This window comes from Lagopus muta, chromosome 2 (genome assembly GCF_023343835.1).
Source record: "Lagopus muta isolate bLagMut1 chromosome 2, bLagMut1 primary, whole genome shotgun sequence".
NCBI lineage: Eukaryota > Metazoa > Chordata > Aves > Galliformes > Phasianidae > Lagopus > Lagopus muta.
Window position 1 is genome coordinate 44622675 of NC_064434.1, and position 23688 is coordinate 44646362.

Sequence of the window (23688 nt, forward strand, 5' to 3'; positions counted from 1 at the left end):
ATTTCACAATGATTTGCTTAAAGAAGGCTTCTGAAATCATTTTCAGAAAGCTAAATACAAAGACATTAACTTTTAAAAAAGCTTGTATCCTGCTTTGTCCCTGAGAAGTATGAATGCTTCCTGGTTCTGAAAAAGAAAGTAACATACTTAAGATGATTTTCTCCATATAGAAAAGTAATTCCACAAAAAGGTGAAGTATGATCTTACAACATAGCAAGGGCTTTGTATCAACCATCCTGTGCAATAAGTGTAAGACAGTTTGCTGCACCTCTAAAGCAGAGCAACCCAACACTCATTCAGGTGTCTATACGAGGAGCTTGCCCCATTTAGTTACATCATCAATTCATACCCATGGATTAGTATTTCCACAAAGGTCTACAACCAGCTGTGGTACTTGTCCTGTGAAGACTTGTGGTATGACAAATAGGACTATTTCTCTCTTTCACTGCTACTTTCACCACATTTACTGCAGGATAAGGGTGTGCAGACACCTGGTAAGTAACGTATTAACAACTACTATGCATTAATTGTGTGCTTTTCTTAACCACAGTGAGCACCAAGCAACTTCAAGAAGTTTATTCCACTTCAGAGGCAGATAATACAGAGCTGAGGGCACACAGCAGTTTGTTCATTTGCCCAAACCTCTAGCTGAAATGTTGAAGAGGGACATAAATTATGAAACATGCTGTATGACTTGCAAATACGCGTTGAAAACTGTCGTACTACGTGGGATATCCTTTAAGCATTCATCTTTTAAGTCTAAACCAATTTGAAGATTATCCAAGATTCATAGTGCCTTCACCTTCATAATTTATTTGTAGGTGGGTGAAAAAAATAAAAGAAAGTCTCAATCTGTTTCTAATAACATTTTCTAATACAAACACAGAGTTGCTGAGCTGTGAAACATATCTGGGAGATGCAGCCTGTGAATCTTTGGGTGTAGGAGGAGCCATTCATACAAAGAACGAGGATGATAACGGAAGATGAAGAAAATGGGAGTTCAGTGAAATGTCAAGTGAACATTTGGAAGATTACTCAGATAAGAAAATTGCAAAAATAATTATAAATCAGTCAGATGTTATGGACATTGAGATTCATGCGGATAACCTTTTTATTTTTCTTTATAATTCAGATGACCTAGACTGAGATCTGTTTTGAATATCTCCTGTTTTAAGAAGAATATGCAGTGAAATTATTATTATATAGAATTATTTTATGTTTGATTAAATGAGAACAAATAAACTTATTTTAAGTGGACTTTCTTTTTCTCCATGAGAGTATTCAAATATTTGAAATATTCTACAGTTTACAGTTATCCAGTTATACAGGATACAGTCTTATTAGCCAGAAGCATCCCTTTTTACAGGAAGTTACAATGTACTGCAAATAAGGAAATTACAATTCTGTATTTTGCAAAAAGTCATTTGAGTAGTACATCAAGTAACGTATTAACCTTACCATTTATACCTACAAAAGCAAAAACCTACACTTGAAACAGCAATCATGAAAGAATAGTTCTGACTGTCAACGTAATAAGCATAGCTCATTTTCTTCAATGTGGAATTGTTTATATTAACATATTAAGACATGTATTTTATACACTGATATAGGATTCTTGTTTCTTTGTCAAATAGCTACAAGAGATACTAACTAATACATAACTAGCAATAGATTACATTCCTTACCCTAAGACCAAATGTAGCAATAGGAAATTAGGTATATATATGAGCACCAACAAGATTTTTACACTACCCCATTTTTACTATGGATTAAGAAAAAATTTCTGTACAAAAATGATGCTAATCACTATTTAAAATTTTAAAAGGTATTCAAGCATGACTAATACAATGTCTTTTAATCAAAGGACAGCAATTACTGTTGATCAGACCAAGAACAAAAATGAACTTAATACTGCAAAATATCAGTATACAGACATATTTCCCCTTCTTCCATAGTGGGTTCTGTACATTTTTCATTTTTTGCTCTGAATTTTATAAATATGAAATTATGCAGCTCGTCTAATGGAACAAGTAACAACATTTATGTATTTGCCAAATCTCAAAACGTGCATTCTATTAACCATGGTTATTTCAAACAAAGACAGAAGGTTAGAGAGATAGCAAAATATATCTCTAAAGATTAATTTATTTTTATAGATTTTTGAAAGGCAGTTTTTTCTGCAGCAGTCTTCTACTGCATAATTTCAAGTCTTGTTATCCCAGAACATGAACAAGCAACCTGCAGAATGAGACAGACTCAAAAGCTCTACATATTTTAGCACAGGTGGTGTATATTTGCAAAGCAAAGTTAACCATCTAAATTTACACAATGTACTGTTTACAACAAAATCACAGCAGGATAAATGGTCCTACAGAATCTTTAATTTCAGCACCATACTTGCATAACAAATCATAACAGAAAAATACCCCTTGCAACAAAGAATTTATCTATAGAACTAATCAAATGATACTCTTTTTTGAATCACTGATACAGTAGGAAATAAAGATCTTGGTAACTCCCTGTGGGTGTTGAGATTAAAATACTGTTGACTTTTAAGGAAGATGTTAAAGGCCTGCTTCTGAAATCCGTTGAAAATAATTCCTCCCAGCTGAGACAAGAATCAAAGACATTCAGTATATCCAAGAATTAGCAAATTGATCTGAAGGTAAATTATGATTCAGGTAGCAATTCAACTCCAAAGCTGTTTTTCTGTTTACTTACCACCATTTTCATCTGCCGTCCCATCTAGCTGAGGTATAGAGAGATTAGTTAGGAGCATATTGCTACCACTCCACTCCATTTCTTCCTCTGAAGACGAATCCTCTTCTGTTGAACTCCGATGCATATTTTTGCCAACTGACCTACAGAAAATGATGGAATCAACTAATGCAGAAAATACCAATAGAAAATAGGTAAATACCTTTAGCCATACGAGGCTTAAAGGCTGTGTAACTTGGGTGAGCAAAGTGAAATAAAAAATGCGTTATTTCTTACTAGAAAACTCAGAGTATCATTATTACTTTAACAAGCAAGAAAAGTAGTCAAACATCTAATATCTATAGGGAAGAACAGCAAGTTTTACTAGTTCAAGAAGTTAGAGAAGGAAGTTAGATGCTTAATTTTCGTAGAATCAATAAGGTTGGAAAAGACCTCTTAGATCAAGTCCAACTGTCTACCTACCATTAATATTGCCCACTAAACCATGTTCCAATTTCACTGAAATTTAATTTAATTGCTTGAAATTTGTGGACTAAATCAACTACATAATATGCTTTTAGTTTAGCTGTTAGGAAATCCATTGGTGACAGCATGGGAGACAAAGGTGAACCTGAGTGTGCAGCATACCTCTGTAGCAAAGATAGCTGCACCCTGGACTGTGACTGCAAGACTGTTGACAGTATTAGCAGCTGTGCAGCTGCATCTGGAGAAATGTGCTCAGTTTTAGGCTCAGGGTAGACACCAATAAAACTGGAGCAAATCCAGCCGAGGGTCACCAAGGTGACTTGGGGCAGCAGCATGTGAGAAACAAGTGCTGATCCAAAAAGTAAGGCCTACTATTTTATTATGTTGATCCACAACATCAGAGGCAGATGCTGGTGTATGTTCCTGTTCGACAGATGGCAGCAGAGGGGCAGTCTGACAGAATGGCATCTGACATGGAAGTATGTATGAAGTAAAAGTGTGGAATCGAATTGCTCCATATGGAAAATCTGTACCTACTGACATTCATCAATGTTTGCTGAGCATTTATGGAGACCAAGCAGCGGATGAGTATAGTGAGGCAGTGGGCGGTGTATTTCAACAATCTCACTGTCATAGCAGCTGCAAAATGGCAGGTCACCTCTGCTGGTGTATATTTTTATGAGTGTGGCATGCAGGTTCTTGCTCATCACTAGCAAAAATTTATAGCTAACGGAGTTGACTAGGTTAAAAATTAGTGTTTTGTAACTGAGAATTTCTCTATCAAATAGTCTTGTTGTGCTCTTGGAAGCTGTTGTAGTTTCCATGGAAATAAATAGGAGGCATTACTTCTTGAGCAACCTACATGTAAAGGAGGAGGAAGGGTAAGGAAATAGGATTTGCTCAGCCTTGAGAAAAAACTATGATTCTGTTGCACTTATGAAATACTCAGTGGGCAGATAAAAAGAAGAAATCAGATTCAGATGTCTGTGGTGGCATGAAAGGGGGAAAAGGATAGAGGGTTGCCTTGGGAAACGTTATGTACAAGTGAAACATTCTTGATGAGGAGGATGTTCAAATACTGGAACGTGTTGTCCATAAAGACTATGCAATCTCTGTTCTTAGAAATACTCTTAACTTGTCCAGCACCTTAACTCATCCTAGTCAACTGATCCAGTCAAAACTGTTTTGATCAAAGCAACATTTAGATGCTTCTTCCACCCTTGATTATGCTATGATTCTGTGCACAAAGCAAATCTTTGTCAGCACCAGTAAACCAAGTCAGGATTGAGATGACTTCTGCAAAGAACAACTCGAATCAATTGGCATTCCAGCCTAGCATTTAGATTCCAGGAAATTTTGTCTGATGCAGCATGATACTGCCATATGGCTCTTCAAGAACCAGTTCATGCCTCACTGAATTTTTTTTCTCTCAGTAGTAATCAAACCCAAGCTGACTAATTCAGTCACTAGGGTACTGTTACACCCTGACATTTTTTGCATAATCTATTATTCCAGTATATTATTTGATATATCGCAAGATTGCTGGATTCTCAATAACAGAAAAGTGATAGAATGTTTGCATTAGGAAGCAGTACAAATAGAAGGAACCATGAACAGAATTGGATCACATCCATCATGAAACTCCAGCTGGCTCCCTGTGCATGATCAGAATCGTGCAGGGGACAGAGCTACCCATGCTCTCTTCTGAAGTCAGTCCAAATTCTGAAAGGATCACAAGTGGACCTGCAGAGATCTCCATGGGGTAACACCTGTTATGTACTCCATAGTGCTTTCTGTCGGAGAGACGATGTACGTGTACATGACCAAGTTACTCATGAACCAGCTCATCAAGTCTTATGAGATTTAAGTTGGATTCTTTATTGCATAAAAGCAGTTAATTCATTCAGGATCCTACTTGACTTCAGAAATTGTACAGTTATGCCCATACAGAGCTGCACCTAAGCTAATAAATGCTGCAAGATGTAGACTAGTTTTACAAAGTAACTGCTACCAAGATCAATGTTAAGCATTTTAGATGTAAAGTCCAACTTTCCTGACTACTGTGACAGGAAAAATTTAAAAATAAAATCAAAAGGTCAAAGAAAAGTTACTTTAGAAATGAAGTATCTCTAGAACTAGGAAACTAATGATCTAACTTCTGATTCCATTACAGCCTCTCTTGCTTTCTGAATCATAGTATAATTGTAATTTCTGATATTAAAAAAAATCAAAATGCTATATCTGTTAAGTCCCTCATCTTTCAAATAGAGTTATAAATATCAGGTCTGCCCAAAATGCAAGGGTGAAGAAAAACTGGATATAGCTTCTTGCAAAATCCATCAACGCAGACTGTACAAAAAGTCATTACAACCTGAGAAGAATTCAATAATCTTAACCTTAAAAATATTAAGTCTGCAACCTTTAGCAGTCCAGCAAAGAGAGAAACATTCACGTTTTAATCTAAGCTTTGAGCAAGGAAACTAATGGGTGCTTTTCTCAGGCTTCCGTGTCAGTCTTCACAAGAATATTTCTTAAACATTCGCTTCAAGGAAAGTTGTACATGCAGTATACGAGATTATTTTGTGCTATATGCATATGTATTACTTTAAAAAGAGTTTACTATTACAATGTTCATATCCAGACTTGTAGGAAAAAAAGTACTACGCAGTTTTTCCTCAAACACTAAATTAGAAGCTTAGGTCTAAACAAACTTAAACATTTCATCTACATGCACATATAAAACTAACAAGCTGCAGCACCAGCTGATTTTTCCAGTGCTGTTAAAAGAGACTCCTCTACAATCCACTTTAGCACACCTAAATATGAGGGTGAAAGAGGAAAGATTAAGTAAAGAAAATCACATATATACCTTCTTTTTGGCCCGGGCTCTTCTATGCTACTGTCCCACCTCTGGGACATTATCAAGCTAAGTTCCATTTCTTCTTTCTCGCACTGTGGCTCATTTTCTTCATCATCACTGTTTTGAGAATTTCGACAGCTTCCAAGAGAACGATGGTGAGAGAGTGCTTTGTGATGTTCCATCTGATACCCATCACTCTCCAAACCAGCCAACACATCAATCATGGCCTCATCAGCGCTGTCCACTGCAGAAAGAGCCCACACAGATGAAGTCTGTATTTTGTGCTATTTGTTAACCACTGCTTATAATCTACTTGTAAAACAAAATCCTAACCATTTAAAAATCTACTAATTTGCTACTATTCAAAGCAAGGTAGGCTGGAGAAACAATGCTCTTTCCATGCTTCTTTTTTTCAGTTTTATTCTTATTTTGCAAGCTGTTTTTCTATAGTACTAGCAACCTTTTTTTGAAATTATTTTTATTTCTGCCCTTCTGTTCCAAATGTAGTAGATTTAGTGGAAGCACTTCTCCCTGCATCCAACCTCCCATACCTCCTCAAATTCAGTCTCACTCTCCCCTAATATATTCACACTAGGCATGTATCAGAAGTACTGGAGGAAAGGGGTTTTTCAATATTTTTCCCTTCCACACTTTGGAGCACGAGCTTCAGTGCATACTAACACCACTTCTTGTCCTTGTGCTACTTTATGTATCTTCTAATATAAAGTACGTGTTTTTTGTCTCCTCTACAGACCTTCCTCTACTTGAATTATTTCTACCTGAACTAACTTTCCATTCAATTTGGCGAGTTATTTTATTGTTTTTCCCTCATGCCACCCACATTTGTTTGCTGTGACAGTCTCTCTCCACCTTTTTAATGTTTTATTCTTCTTGCTTCTTTGCCTTCCACCGTTCTTTTGTATCCATGCATTTTGTCAAATATTTCTTCCTGCAGTTTGTCATTATCAGCCTATGGTATATCTAGATAGCTGAACTTCTAAATGTAGCTCACGAGCGTGTTCTCGGAAGACATGGGAACTGATAGAATAGCACTGACAGATAGTCAAAATCCTATTTAATCCAATGGTTTTTGTCCTACAACCCAAAAGCATAAGGAAGAGTAACATCCCACAGGAGACTGCACTAAACTCACCTGTCAAGAAGGCTGGTTACTGAACCAGTAAAAGATATAACTTCTACAAATACACTGTCCTGGTGAAATTATTGGAAAATAAGGTGTTTTTGCAGTGGAAGAGGTGAAGTTGCAATTTGCTTGAAAACTCTCTGAGGTAACTAACTTTCTTTAATGATCAGTAGTGTAAGTTAACACAACAGACTGTGGAAAAATAAAATGCTAAAAAGAAAAGCCCTTCTGGTCATACTTACAAAAAACTGTAGTCTGACTCAGTTTTTGAGACAAACGATGAAAGCTCTGACTATTCTCCACAATGTTTAAAATTGCTTCTTCATTAATAAGTGCTTCCTCTTCTTTATCTGTATGCATCCTATTGGATTCTTCAACAGAAGATCAAAAAGAGATGGATAAAACTTCAAAGAGTCACAGACATCAATACATTATGAAAGAAAAGCAGTTTAAATGGATTTTACTTTCAAGTATGTTTCTGTTATTTGTTACAGCAATTCTAAAAAGGCTTACTCTAACAAATAAGGCAATAAAGGCAAAAACTAGTTTTTTTTTTTTTAGACAGACAATCATATCTTGCTTGGCTTAGTTCTGCTAATAATAAGTACAACCAAAGCACGACAGAGCACACTTAAGCAATTATAAGCTATTAAAAATACTCACCTTTGTTCACCTTTTTATCTTCATGCACTTCTACCATATTCGCTGGCGTACACTGAAAGGTTTCTGGAGAAAGTACCTCAGAATGTAGTGTTAGCTCAGCAGAGAACTCCTCTGATCCATTACTGTAGTCCACTGATCCTGACAATGTTCTAATTAATTGAAAACCAATTTTTAAATGCGTATTTAAGGTCTGCTCAAAATACTATTGTTTATGGCAAATGGCCAAATACTTACACAGAGAAATCATTTTGCTTGAGGATTTCTTTGAGTCTCTTCTGAAAATACTTTTCACTCTCTGTTGCTGGTACAAATCCACGGTCTTTAAATTAAAAAAAAATATTTGTTATTCACTTCTATTTGGACCTATCAACACAGAGAGCAAATTACTAATTCTATTAGGAGGTGGCTTAAAGTAGAAGCGTCCACTAAGTGCCAAATTTGAGGGCTGATTTTTCAAGTGTATTGAAACACTTTAAAATACTCCACACACTCCCACCAATCTCATTTTCATTTCTAAGTATCAATGGCATTTAAAATCATGTTGCAATTACATCAAAGTGAGCATTCAAGAAAAGACTACTTAATCAGTGAACAATTTTGAAAATCCTGGTTTATGCAGCCTGAATAGCATTACACAGAAAAAAAAAAAATCACAGTAAGAAAGCAGTTTGCCTAAGCCCAGAACACACCTCTTTCCTTTTTGCAATCTTCTGACTTGCTTGCCAAATATCATTCATATTTTAAAAGAAATAGGCCTAGGTTCTACAGAGAATAGCCTTATTCAATATGCAATTAATCTGCAGAGCACAGTCTTTCCTGTGTAATGAATTTTACATAAAAATAAGGGATTTCTCTACCCTATATAATTTTCATTTAACATCACCTTAGCTTTAATTCAAAGGAACAGGTCTTATGCATAAATATAGGAAGCTTCAGGATAAGATATTTAATTTTGCTAGTATTTAAACATTTAAATACCTTTGTCACAAAGTATGAAATCTTAACTGTCATTATCATTCATTCAGCCTAGCACACTCTGCAGCAAATGGAATGCAATGTTTTGTATCTTACTTTTCATATGGAATACATATATTGGTGGATCAGCAAGCTTAGAAATGTGGAAGAGTACATCTAAGAAGTCCTGAAATTTGACACACCTATTTCATTTCTACCTTCTGCTTGTTTCCCTTTCAAAGATTTTGAAAAATAGCTGCACAATTTTTGTTTTTTTGTTTGTTTTTACCTTGAGAATCTGGTGTCTTAATCTGAGAAGATTCACATTTCTCTCTCCGTCTCTGCTTTTCATCTTCCCATATAGCTTGCAAACCAGGGTTTCTGCCAATCTGGGCTAAAAGTACACAATAATACATGAAGGGAAGTCTGTCAGCATGACACAATACATTCTTTCCCCATATTAAAAAACAAACAAACAAAAACAATAAAAAACCTACTAACGCACATCTTCAACTCTTGTCATTGTAACCCCTCATTATTTTTTACTGCAATTCTTGCCTTGCTGAAGGATTCAGTGTTAGGTAAAAGCTACGGCATACAATTCCTATTTGTTTTCTAGATTTTTAACTGGTCTTCTCACCAAGTTTGTGTATGTATGCTCATATGCATGAATACATACACACATATACTAGATGTTGGCTTTTTACATGTAGATCTGAAGCATTCTGTAATCCATTAGCAAGTCTTTTTTTTTTCTTACTGCTCAGAAATATAAACTGTTCTCAAAATACGCTTTCTTCCCGAGTTTATTCATTTATCTTCTCACAAACCTTAGAAATGTAGAGATTAATAGATTATTAACACTGAAATCTGGATTAACTGAGCTCAATCTTACAAAAAGAAGACAATACAGTTGCTGTTCTGAAGTATTTATGCGGAAAGTTATCAATACTTCACCTTCAATATCCAGTTGATTTAAAATGTCAGCAGCTACTGCATCCACCTCCAATTCACAGGTACTTTGTGGCTCAACGCCTTTCAACATTAAAGAACTATGACAACATAAACACAATAGGTTAATTTTATCTATGCTATTTTGAAACATGCATAATCACTGTTTTCTAACTGCACTAACATCAGGAGGGATAAGAGAATGAATACAGAAGTACCACTTCCCATCTTCACCTGCAAAGTCTTAAATTAATGTTCATATCCAAACCTAATTAGTTGACATAATTTAATTCTTCGGTTTAAAGGTTTTTCTTTTGGTGGGAAGAAGAGAAAGAATTGGTAAACAATTCTAAATGTTACAGCATTTTTCATAATATTCTCCCTATTAAACACAATCTGAAACGTTCTGTAGCACTCTCAGCCAATAGGACAGGTGGGTATGATCTTATATCCAGAAGAAATAGGAGCAAAAACCTTCCTTTTTCATTCACACTTCAGAGCAACCAAAAAAATAACAGAAGAGGAAAAAAATGTTTTATTTTTCAGAATATACTCTTTTTTTTCTCTCTCTTCGCCTCTCCCCAAGGGTGCTTTGGGGAAGGCTTATAAAACATAAACGAAGTATTAGACAGATTCAAGCTTATTTTGTAACAATTTGATAATCATCCTTTTAAGGGACAGATCTGCTACGGCCAGTGGTCTTCCACCTGTTGCTGTCAATGAACTAATTTTAAGGAGCGCATGGAGGAGTCTAAGAAAGAAACTTTCTCTAAGGTTTATGTGGAAGTCTGTAGAAGACGATCAGAGGGCTGAAGCACCTCTCGTACAAAGAAAGGCTGAGAGAACTGGGAGAAGAGAAAGCTCACTACAGCCTTAAAAGAGAACTTGCAAAAAACAATAGATACTGACTTAAAAGTTCTGATGGTGATAGGATAAGAGAGAATGGTTTTCAACTAAAAGAGGAGAGATGGAAGTTAGATGTTAGTCTTCACTCAGAGGGTGGTGAGGCACTGGCACAGTTGCCCAGATAAGCTGTGGTGCCCCATTCCTGGAGGTGCTCAAGGCCAGGTTGGATGGGAACCTGGGCAGCTGAGCTGCGGGGTGGCAGCCCTCACACAGTAGGGGTTGGGGCTGGGTGGGCTTTCAGGTCCCTTCTAACCTGAGCCATTCTAGGAAAATAGGAAAACCTTTCAAAATTTTTGGGAAAAGGTAAAAAGATCTCGTCAACACTACTGAAAACTAAAATAGGCTATTATTTAACTCAAACAGACTCTTTTTAGGATCCTTTGTATACAGTATACTATCTGGTGACTCAATGTTTGCATGCCTAAATAATCTAACATAACAACAGCCTCAAGAATCTGAACACAGTCTAAAATATAATTCAACGGTATTTCCAATCCTGTCTGCACACCTTGAATAGAAGTCACTATAACACAAATAGCTAGCAAATATCATATTTAAAAGCTGGGTATCTCTGACACCTTCTCTGGAAGGTAAGTATTAAGCTATTTAAAACTCTAAAAGAAACGTAAAGTTAAACTGCTTAGACATAATACTTCTGTTATACAAGCAAAATTCTGACTACTTAGAAAACAGTCCATGCAAAAGAGCTGTTTACAGTCCATGTGGTAAATGAATTACCAAATGAAAAACAGGCAGAAAGTAGCGTGGCAGAAGTCATAAAGCACTTAGGTAGAATTCACTCACAACCGAAAGATACTATTTATTAACATATGGCTACCAGCCTCCCTAGTCAACAGAACTGTTTCTGAGCAGTTGTAATAATTAAAAGAGTAGATCACAGAATTCCTACATCAGAGCAGCTCAGTCTTTCAGCTGAAGTAGACAGCCCGTGTCCTAATGCATGCTTAAAGGACTATCCATTGTCATCACTTCCTTTTCTTAACAGTCACAATGTCAGCTGAGAAACAAGTCCATAATATGATCAAATTCATTCTTTCCACATCATATACTTTGGATGCTCATACTCAAACCACTCAGAGACTGTTTGCACTGCAGGCAAGAGGACCTGCAGCAAGCTGAAACTTGCATTTTGATCACATAATCTGAAAGAGCTGCAAAACCACTGGGAAACAAGAATGAGGGAGGAGGCTGCAAGAACACTGCTGTTTCTTATGCTGGTTTGCTCATTTTAAGCAAATATTCATAGCATGTCAGGAAAATATATGAAACAGCTGTATTTCTCATAATCCCAAATCAAACCACATATCCTGAACAGCTATAATGCTACAATTACCAGGTGAGAAGACAGCCTGAAGAAGACAGAGTATACCCAGACTTCAGTTAGTTGAGCACACAAACTACCTTAGGTGATGAGCAGTTAGTATTTCTTGAAAGACACTCAAAGTGGTCTGCTACAAACATTGCCCTGTAAAAGACTAACCACTGGACTCATATTGCATTTATTCTGCAAAAATCAAGATAATGTCAAGGTAATCTAAAAAAAAATAACAATTTGAGAATATCTTCATTAGAACAAGGTTAGAGAATAATACTTATCAAGTCCTGGTCAAACTTCTTCATAGCATCTAAGCTTTCTTTTGTAAAACAAAAAACGGAATTGTTTGCAAGGCAGAACTTGGAACACAGATGTACAAAAGGCAGCTTTAGGTGAGGAGAAGTACAGAAACTGAAACATCCTATCTTTATGAGAACAAAGTTTACTCTGCTGAAAAGCAAGATAAATCAAGGTTGCAGAACAGCATATTGCCATGACCAGGCTACCAGAGATACATTTCAAATTTATTGAAAATTCCCATTTCTACCTGCACACAGAAGTGAAACACTAAAATATAAATCTAATGTGTGTACGCAGAAAAAGCTCCAAATCAATTACTTTGAAAACAGGAAGAGGAATTAAGGAGAATGAACCTCATTTTTGAGGAAAGAAGTTTGTTGGCACTAACCGCTGTCATAATAACAAAGTAGGATGAAAGCTCTGCTCAAAGACAGTACTGAGGATTGGTTGGTCAGGTGCCAAGACACTGAATTAAAGCAAGAACTGGCACTGTATTAAAAAATTATCCACTACAGTTTGCTACATTCAATGTCCTCAAAAATCCCGAAGGATGGGCATCAAGGTCAGCATCTTAATTCACCAACATTAATGACAGGGTAGGGAAATGAGTTCTGTGATGACTGTCTCAGTTATTTATAATGTTAAACTGAGGATGGTAGATATAAAATGAATACCATAGAGTAGCTAAAAGGTGTCATTCCACTCCACTGACAAGGACTCTACCCCTTCACACAATTATTTTGATATTCCATATTCTGTTCATGGAAGAACTTTCTTTGTCTGCAGTACATTCCAATGAATTGAATAATATACATATTTAATTAAAGACCAAATGGCTACATAAAAACATGTACATTCTGACAAGTGAGAAAAGCAATCATGACAGCCAGAAATGTAGCAGAAATCTTTGACATTACATAACTGCTGGACTGTGTAATTTGCCGTTTCCACATAAAACAGAGCTCGGTAGCAGATCTAGGATTTATGGAAGAAAACACTTCTCAAAAAACATCCTACCAATTATCCTACTTTCAACACACCATGCCCAAGTGGGAGACCAGACCATGAGATTACTCCTAGTCTGATGTTTACCAGAAAATTCCCATTGGAACCCATGGAAGTGCTTCATCTTTTATTAACAGCTACCCGAGGAATAACATAAATGTGACTCATATGAAGAGCTCTTGTTAAAGATGCTGGATAGCACTATCAGGTTTAGGTGACTGATGTCTATTTTTAAGTGGGCTTTCCATGTTCCATGTGTGCTAACACAGGCATGCATCATACCTAAAATCCTCACAACATCAGAGATTCCCAGCCACTACTGCCCTTGGACATTTGCCCACTTCATAACACAACCACTCCAGAATTGGATCTAAAAAAAAACCACTCCTGGCTTAGTACAGTAAACTAACAGTATCAGCAACAGATTAACCAGCAGCAAGACAGGAGATGGATGGAATATGCTGTTCTGGAAAAGTAGTAGAGTAGTAAGGTGCTATCCAGTACTAAGGAGTGAATTCAGCCACCAAGAAACTTTGGCACAGTTCTCAAATGTGTTTTTGAAATAAGGATTCATCACTGGTGTTTTTCTACATAACATGCTGTTACTGGCATATATAAAACTTTCAAATAATATTTTGCCTATTACCAGACATCTAGCATCAGATTTCAACCATTTGCTGTACCAGAAAAGTCAAGAAATGCCAGCTTGGTCAAAACAGGGAATTTGGTATCACATGCAGCAAGGACATGGCAAATACGTGTTGGAATCTATCTCTGAGCAGATTCTGAATGTATACAAAACCAACTAAACAGATACCTTCATTATTTATACAAGACAATCCTCTATGTGGTTTCAAACAAACAACATTTGACTGTTTTCCCCTTCTGCTTTTTCTTGATAGACCAGCTAACAATAACAAACAGGTAACAAGTAGTAGAATATTTACAAGACACCCATATCTGATATAAATGAAGAACAAAGACTTCAGAGTTCAGTAATGACATGTAAGAGACACTGCAAGCACTGTCGGAAACAGCAGTCAAATGGTGAAAGATTCACAAAGCATTTAAGTATTTAAACGTGAGCTCTTCAAGGAGACTGAATAATAAAATGAAGAGACTGTGCTGGGATCACACAACGAAGAATATATAGCTATACACAGAAAACTCATGTTTAGAATTAAGAATGCACTTCGTTAAAGAAAAGGAGGAAAAAAGGCAGAAGGCCAGCTTTACATGTATCTAGTAATGCTGCAGACTGCAAGAATAAAACCATATGGGAAAACATCTGAGACAGTTTACCTTAAGAAACCTTGGATAGACATCTCCTATACTACTGACTGAGTGAGACTTCCGTCAGCAAGGTTCATCATGAAACTCACAGGCTAATTCAACTAACATAAGTGGAAGTTTTCAGAATTTTAAAGGAAATGAAGTAGGAAGGTAATCTGAAAGAGGGACAAACTATAATATGATTATGATTACAGGAATACTGTTTTAAATTGATGTCTCCTATACTAAATCCAGAAGAAATTATAAGGAGCAGAGAATTTCATACAGATACAGCAAAAAGTGAAATCATGAATGGAAAAGAGTTTAGATTTGCTACTTTGCAGTGGCACTTGGAACACAGTCATGATAGAAAACCTTTAATAAAATAATTCATTTTCTAGACAAAGGAACATTTGACACAATATCAAATAGGAAGCAATTTAAATTGGAGATGTAAATTAGTTCCTAAATTATTAAAGTGAGTAAGAAGCTGGCTAAAGGTAAAATTCCTACTGCTTATAGAAAAGAAGATACCGGGGTTGATAGGAAATTCTTAGCACTGAATATAGACAAGTTTTGAGGACTGAATTTGTTTCATATCTCTTTAATACTGTTGACAGGAAATGCAGGAGCATACTAATAAAATGCATTGAAAAGGCAGGCTGTTAGACATACTGCACTCAGATCACAGTATCATAAAACAAGCTGTATAATTGAGAACTAGAATAACAGGAATAGGATGGAATTCAAAAATGGGCTAAAAGACCCTATGTGATCTTATAAGGAATTCCAACTGGTAGATTACCACTCAGATAAAAAGGAAGAGGAAAAATCTTGTATTAATGAATCCAAACACATACTTTTTCTTATTAAAGTCATTCCAAGTTGCAAACTGTAGGCTAGAAAATAAGAAGAGCACACAAGACAGACACGAAAATTTTAAGCTAAGATTCTTACATGGCTCCTGTTTGACATGGACAGGCTGGAATATGTTGGTAACACACTATACATCTTAGTTAAGGCTGATTACAAAAATAGAACCTGCAAACTGTGTAAATATTCTCTATAAATATGTGGACTGCTCTGAAAGTAATGCCTCCTATTTATTTCCATGAAAAGTACAACAGACACAAAGAGAACAACAAATATATTTGATAGGGCAAATTCTCAGCTACAGAACACTTTTTCAACATAGTCAACACCATTAGCTATGTATTTTCACAAGCGACACGAGCCTGCATGTCATGCTTGTGAAAATCCAGACTAGCACAGCTGACCCACTGTCTCTGTTGCCACAACTGAAACACACCACCCACCACCTCACGTGCTCACATCCACAGTTTTGTTTCCAGAAACATTCAGGAATCATCAATAAATTCCAGTGGATGCCACCACTTCTGTACGGAGGAATTCAGTTCCACACCTTCGCTACATACCCAGTTCCACTCAGACACCATTGTGTCAGACTGCCCCTCTGCTGCCATCTGTTACACAGTAGCAACATGTAATGGAACATTGGTGGGAATGTTCAATCTCTGCTATCATATCACCAACATCTGCCTCTGACACTGTGGGACAACTAACAAAATAGGAGGCATTACTTATGGAGCAGCCCTCCTATTATATTGTTTAGCTTTTCATTAGAAGTCATTAGCTAGAAACATATTTTCTAGGAAATAGAAAAACAGATTTTAAACATTGCTATTATTACAGCCCAGTTGGGTTTCTATCAGCACTTAAAAGAGATACATAGTCTCAGATGATCAAAACACAAAGAAACAAAATAATTATTCTCTGGGTCACCTTCAAATGTGGGCCTGGACTGGAACCCTGTAGTACATACAAGTTGCTACTAATGAGCAAATAAAGCATACACTAAAAAAAAAAATAATAGACATGCCAACCTTGGTATTTCATCTTCTTCCCATTCGATGAAAGAAGCACTGTTTGAATTTGCTGCAGAATTGATTCTGTGATGCTTACTTCCACCTGATGTATCACCTGGAAAGAAAAACAATAGGAGAAATTAGGTCATTTATGCTTCAGAAATTGCAGCTATTATTTAATATTATCAAAATGCTTCTGAAGAATAAATAACATCTGCATGATATTGGCTTCAAAAAGTCACATAAATGACTTGACTTTATTGACACGCATAAGATGAAAAATGTTTTCAACACTGACATTATTAGAATTAAATTTGCTGTGGTGGTTCACTTGTATCTTAACCTAAATTCTATCTTTTTTCTTTGAGCTTACTTAGCTTCAGGTAAAATTCAGGATTCCCAAGTGTCTGGGTCCTCAGGTGAGATCCCAGTAGAAAATAGAAGCCGAAGTAAACAGTGAAACACAAATGAAACAATGAACACATTTTATCTTTCTTATCCATTAATGCATCTGGAATATACACAATAAATGCGTGGCCAGATGCAGTAGCAGTTAAATAGAAATGTACAAGGAAGGAACATGTTGTCTGATCTACAAATTCAGAAAACATTTTTTAAGTTTGCTTGGAGGTGTCAGTACAAGGAAGTGCACTGGAGAAATCCCCTCCTTTGTGGTCTTGTGGATGTTCACTCTTCAGAAGGAGGAACAACAATATACACAGGATGTAGCATAAGAAAGGGGAAAAAAAAAAAAGCTTATGAATGGAGATGGAGGAGATGGAATTAGAGGAGAAAACTTTAAAATTACTCTCTCCCACTCCAGTGTCAAAGAGCAGACCTCTTTGGAACTTTGAATTTTCTCAGCTATATTGGTTTGTATTATAAACTGACAGGTTTTTTTTGTTTTTTTTTTTCCTGTATTAACACCTCAAAATTTTACATTTGTTGAAGATAGCATCAACTTAACTGTCTGAAGCTTTCAGTAATTATTTAGTACAACATATAATTTTATTCTATAATTTTAAAAGCAAGTGTTGCACACATTCTCAGCTAATTTTCCAATACCTGGCATAACATGGATAGGAATAGCTCATTTAGCAGAAAAGCCAAGAATTACAGTGTTACTACACAGCTAACTGGGAAACATGATGCCAAAAATGCCTTTTTTTATTTCTAAGCTCTATTTTTTATTTCTAAGCTCTATTGGACTGAATAGCTGTGTGTCATAAGGACAACACATCACAGCAGCTAGGAAAGTCTGTAAGTGAACAGGGAAATTTTGCCAACAACATACTGATTTTTGAAAATCATAAGCACTTCAAAAACCAGAGCAGTTTTATCACATTGGAAGTATTTGAATACATCCAAAAAGTGAAGCTCAAATTCCCCTATCGGTTCGTTTCTTCCTTCAGTAATGTTACTCACATGTATGGAAATTTAATGATACAGTATCTCCTCTGCATGACAAGAAGATTTGTAAAGACTCTAACACTGACACATTAAGGTCTTTTAGAGTCATATTGTAGAAGAACATTCAACTTCTGAAAAGCAATAAAAGTTTTGTAACAGTTTTTTAATAGTTTTATTTGGACATGGCGCACAAATGCATCCCTATTCCTTACTATCCATTAAGAGAAGGATTTGAACTGAAGAGGAACTTCTGTGTCTTCTGGATGCAAGCTGTTGAGAGCAGGGTACTCTCGTTATTACAAATTTACCTGCTGATCTTTCTCAGACATTGAAATTGTCTGCCCACCTCCATGACAAACACATCTACGGAAATGGGTGTTCTTATGCTGACTACTTTTATCTAGCAACAGATTTATTATTGAATTTTACACTCCTTACCAACACGATTTTTACATCTTCTACAAGGGAAGTTAAGCACACTGTACTTATTTTGGCAAAAGCTTATACTGAAATCTATGAAAAAGAAACATATGGTACAAACTACAGCTGACTGAAATAAATGCAGTAAATGTGCCAGCCATAAGCAGAGGCTGTGACTTCTTCACTGACAGGTCTCGGCTTAGATCTTCCTAGGTCTGTTGTGCAAGGGCTAGCTACTCAACAGCACTGCCTCTATATGTTGTACCCCTTTGCCTTCAAGGTGCTTGGGACCTGCAACAGACTGAAGCACGGGTGATGTGGAGCCACTCAAAATGGTATTAATCTTGCCAGGAGTACTGCTTCTACTAACTGGTCAAGAGAGGACAAAGCAGTCTGTCAGGTTCTCACTTTTATCCTCTTCGTTTTCTACACTGCAAGAACTTTTAAAGTCATAGAAACATACATAGAATGGGCTGGGTTGACAAGGACCACAATGATCATGTAGTTTCAACCTCCTGCTATGTGCAGGGTTGCCAACCACCAGACCAGGCTGCCCAGAGCCACATCCAGCCTGGCCTTGAATGCCTCCAGGGATGGGGCATCCACAGCCTCCTTGGGCAACCTGTTCCAGTGCGTCACCACCCTCTGTATGAAAAACTTCCTCCTAAAATCTAACCTAAATCTCTTGTCTCAGTTTAAAACCATTCCCCCCCTTTATCCTATCACTATCCACCTTCGTAAACAGCCGTTCCCCCTCCTGTTTATATGCTCCTTTCAAAGTACTGGATGGCCACAATGAGGTCTCCCTGGAGCCCTCTCTTCTCCAAGCTAAACAAGCCCAGTTCCCTCTACCTTTCCTCATAGGAGAGGTGCTCCAATGATCTCAGCCCCTGCTCCACCCCATTCTCTTCACCCCACCGAAACACAGGTCTCTCACGTCTAAGTAAATGACCAAGGAGAATACAAATAGCTGATGTCTCTGCCATCTCTCATGTCAAAGGGAAAGGAAGAACTACAGGAAAACAACAGGACTTACTATTCAATACCACTAGATTGCGTGTCTCCAGAAGACCACTATGGATGTGTGGAAGGTACCTGACTAAACCTCTTCAGGACTGACAGTCCCAAAGACGTTTGTCTCTGGATTAGGTTTTGTTTTTTTTAATAGTTTTCTACAGTTACGACACGACTAAAAAGTGTAGCCTACTGTTATGTATAGAAACAGAGTTTTCTTTAGGCGCTATGAAATCCATGCACTTATTTATAGCTGTCTAGATACACACAAATAGAAAATATGGGGAAAAAACTGAAGGCAGCATGATTCACTTTCTGATTTTACAGAAAGATATTTTACCATTCTTATGAAAGCCTGCTTACTATAGGAACAATTATAACTTAACAAAAAATACTTATTTTTCTAAATTTAAACGTCAAAGACATTATGTTCTTCATAGTGTTCTTCATCTCCCCTTTATACTGCAGCATTTAGGTAACTTTATGTATGTTCTTACCGATCTTCAGTTTCACTTAAGTGCATACATTCAGAAAGTCAAATTGTTTTTTAAAATGAAAATTAAAAATATCTCCTTTGCACAGCCATTTAATATTTCACATTTCAGCACTGCGTAAATGACCTTAGTACAAACAGAAGCATTCTAATTAAAAACAGTGGAGCATTACAAAATTCTACCTAGATTGTAAATGCATTACTAGAGCACAAATGAATTAAATTGGTGTAGGGATAAAATACAAATATCAATACAAGTAAAACAACACGACTGCTATCTCTCGTGTAAATTCAAGTAAGTATCATATCATCAAAGAATAATTTATTTTCTACTGCCTAACTTGAAAAGCAGTGTGAATATCTTGTGAAAAATGGTCAAAAGCACAATGCTGACAAAATAAGTTTTTTTAATACGTTATCTCATTTTCACAGGACAGGCTTTTCCCCAACACCAATACGCAGCCACGTGCAAAACAAAAAACATTGATGAAAAGCTATATAGAGACTTAGTTTTGACACAGAAGACAAACTAAGATGTGATATCCATTCAACCAAAGTGTTAAAAAATGGTAATTTTTAGTCCTTAAAACAATTATTTAGTTGTAAAAAAAAAACAACAACTCCTTACTTTTTCTCCTCGCCTTTCTGAATTTGACAGCAGCCAGGTTTATTAAATTCATTCCATATAAGTTGTAATCTATGAAGAGCTGAAGGAGGTAGGGAATATGGGCTTCATGAGGCTGGTAGGATTTGTTCATTATGGCTCCACCTTGCAGAAGCTCACATACTCTAAAATTAAAAATGAATTAGAACATAATACTGTAATTGTTTCCTGTACAACAATGTTGTTGTTTGATTTTATCAAAATATAAAGTATATTAAAATATAAAGGAAAATATTAAATACGAAGTGTGTATTTGTGTTAGTTGTATTTTTAACTTAATAACTTCATGTTCACAATAATGGATTCCCCAAAATGTTGCCTCCTAATAACACAGAATGTTAGTTCTGTAAATCTCAGCTTAAACAAACACAAAGACCAGAACAGAAAAAACAAAACAAAACAACACAACACAGCAAAAAAATCCCCACAACCTTTCAAAGAAAAATCATACCATGTACTACCTTTGCAACGCGTCCTAAGTCAAAATAGTCCATGGAAATCCTTCTACAGAACAACTATGGCATCTGTATGCCTATAAACCAGTAATACCTTCGAATCTCTCTCCAGTTCTCCCCTCCCTGGCATATTTATCAAGACGTCCTGCATTGTTTTAAGGTTTCATACCATACTCACAGAAGCAGCACTTTTAATAGCTCTGTGAAGCACAGTAAGTCTGCCGTTTTAAATACAGGAAATTAAAAAGCAACTGCAGGCATTTGTGTAATTATAAATCAGTGCAATAAATTTATCTCAAAACAGTATGATATTTCTAAATCATAGAAAAACACTAAGTATTTCTGAATGCAAGAAATAAGATTATAACAATAAAGTTTTATCTAGAAAAATTAAAGGAATAAACCATATGTGTCAATCTTTTTTTTTGGTAGAAGTAATTCAAACATGAGAATCTTCAAAAATCCAAACTGTCACCCAATTGTCACCAAGTCATACGTATACAGACTACATTAAGATGGAAGTTTACCATAATGCAGAACTGTACAGGCCATCATTAAAAAAGTTATGAGGGGTAACGATAAGCAAATAAGGATTTCAGTTTATGCTGGAGAAATAATTCCTCTTCACTTATCACTATCACAGGGCTTGCAGTAAACTGAGGAAGTCTTAGAGAACCGTGCTTTCATTTAATAGAGCACTACAGAAACTGTTTAACAAAAACAGCTATTCAGTTTTGAAGCTATATTCCTGCAATGGGCACAGGAACCTAAAATGTAAAAACTAACAAAATTAACTTTTAATATCACAGAATCATATCATCAAATATGGGTTTGGGTTGAAAATGAACTTTAAGATCACCTAGTTCCAACTCCCTGCTACAGGCAGGGACACCTCCCTCTAGACCAGGTTGCTCACACCCCCATCCAGCCTGGCCTCGAATGCTTCCAGGGAGGCATCCACATCCTCACTGGGCAACCTGTTCCAGTGTCTCACCACACTCACAGTAAAATTTTTCTTCCTAATATCTAGTCTACATCTACCCTCTTCTAGTTTAAAGACATTTCCACTCATCCTGTCGCTGCCTGCCCTTATAAAAAGCCCCTCCCCAGCTTTGCTGTAGGCCCCCCTAGGTACTGGAAGGCCACTATAAGGTTCTCTCCAAAGCCTTCTCTTCTCCAGCCTTAAAAGCCATGACTTTATCAGCCTGTCTTCATAGGGGAGGTGCCCTGGCCTGCTGATCATCTTCACAGCCCTTGTCTGGATCTGCTCTAACAACTCTGTATCCTTCTTGTGCTGGGGGCCCCAGAAGCTGGATACAGTAGTCCAGGTCAGGGCACGTGAGAGAAAGCATGAAAGAGTACTACATGTAAAATAGAACTGCATTGTTAAGTTCTATATGAAAAGTAAAATGATGCAAATGTGTTCAAGCACATAAAAATTGTAGATAATACAAGATAACTGAAGGCACTTATAATTTGGTCCATTTTGCAAACATGCTACTCCTTTAAAAATATTGTTACCGGTATGCTTAAAATTAGTAATTTTCCTACTGTTTTGAAATGCTTGGACAATACTTTTATTACTTCTACTGTTAAAATGTACGCAATCTTGCTCCAAAAATTACTTTTTCCACTCTAGATACACGGAAATCAGCCAAAACTTCATATCACTGTATCCTTACCTTTTTACCATTGCAGGATTGTAAAGATAGATCTTCATAAACTGTCTCTCCTTCTCATGGTAACCATAAAAAGGCCTGGAGAGAAAGAAGTAAAAGCAAGAGGTCAGCCAATTAAATGGTGGCCTTGACTCAACTGCAATTTACCATATGAAATCCAGAAGACAAGAAAACAGATGAACGGCATACACATCCAGGAAAATGAAAATTCCAAGCATCGCGCCAGAAAATCATTATGCTCCCAATGTATTTCTTAATAACATGTTTTCATTCAGTTTCAGAACCTGAAGTGCTTCTGGTGCACATGACAATTCTTCACACACAGATTCTACAGAATCTTAACCATTATTATTATACACCATTAAAAACACATTATATTTCTGAACAGAAACACAGTACACGTTCCATAAAAGACGTTCAGTGGGGTCAGATGTGTACATGTATACATTTGAATTTGGGAAGGAAGGCAAAGCAAAAACGGAAAAAAAGAATGCAGATGTCTGGGGTAAGATAGGGTTATATTGCACATTTTACATTAGAAATTCCAGTCTAGTTTAGATAAGTGGGCTCAATAGAAAGCTCCTGTCATTGGTCAGAAGTTTGCTAGAGATGATAAGATCACAAGTTGACATTGTTTAATGCTGCCACCCATTTTCTGAATGACTAATTTCAAGTATTTTCCACATTATTTGGTGAACTGCCAAGTACTCAAAACTATAGCTGAAGATGAGGGGAGCACCACATTACTGCACAGTGTTAAAGATAAAAACAATAGGCTCTATGCATGTCAAATTACCTAAAAGGTTCACTTAAGAACTTCTGGCTTAGCACTGTTTCTTGCCTTCCTCATATGTAAACATATTGATGCCACACCATCATAATAGTACTTCCATTAAACTTATTAGCACTGGACTGTTTCAAAAACAGTGTTCAGCTCTTCTGATAAGTGCTGTAACAAAGTCACTGAGGACATTAATTTCACAGATCAGGTGTAAATGAGTAAATATCAGCTGTGTAATATAAATAACTGAACAATGAGAGCAGCTTAAAAGAATGAATAGCTGCCCTTTTTCAGTGATTACTAGTCATCTCG

General features: G+C 36.4%; 1 protein-coding gene across 1 annotated transcript in view; it reads right to left on the reverse strand.

The window, feature by feature from the left end:
• REV3L (REV3 like, DNA directed polymerase zeta catalytic subunit) overlaps window positions 1-23688 on the reverse strand; it is a 116618-nt gene that overhangs the window by 43891 nt on the left and 49039 nt on the right. The window contains exons 3-12 of the mRNA XM_048935527.1: window positions 22599-22673; window positions 20426-20586; window positions 16479-16575; window positions 9762-9856; window positions 9094-9198; window positions 8085-8169; window positions 7851-7999; window positions 7430-7558; window positions 6053-6287; window positions 2722-2861 (exon numbers count right to left, since the gene is read on the reverse strand). Of these exons, the coding sequence (XP_048791484.1) occupies window positions 2722-2861; window positions 6053-6287; window positions 7430-7558; window positions 7851-7999; window positions 8085-8169; window positions 9094-9198; window positions 9762-9856; window positions 16479-16575; window positions 20426-20586; window positions 22599-22673 (1271 nt within the window). The remainder of the gene's footprint in view (window positions 1-2721; window positions 2862-6052; window positions 6288-7429; window positions 7559-7850; window positions 8000-8084; window positions 8170-9093; window positions 9199-9761; window positions 9857-16478; window positions 16576-20425; window positions 20587-22598; window positions 22674-23688) is intronic.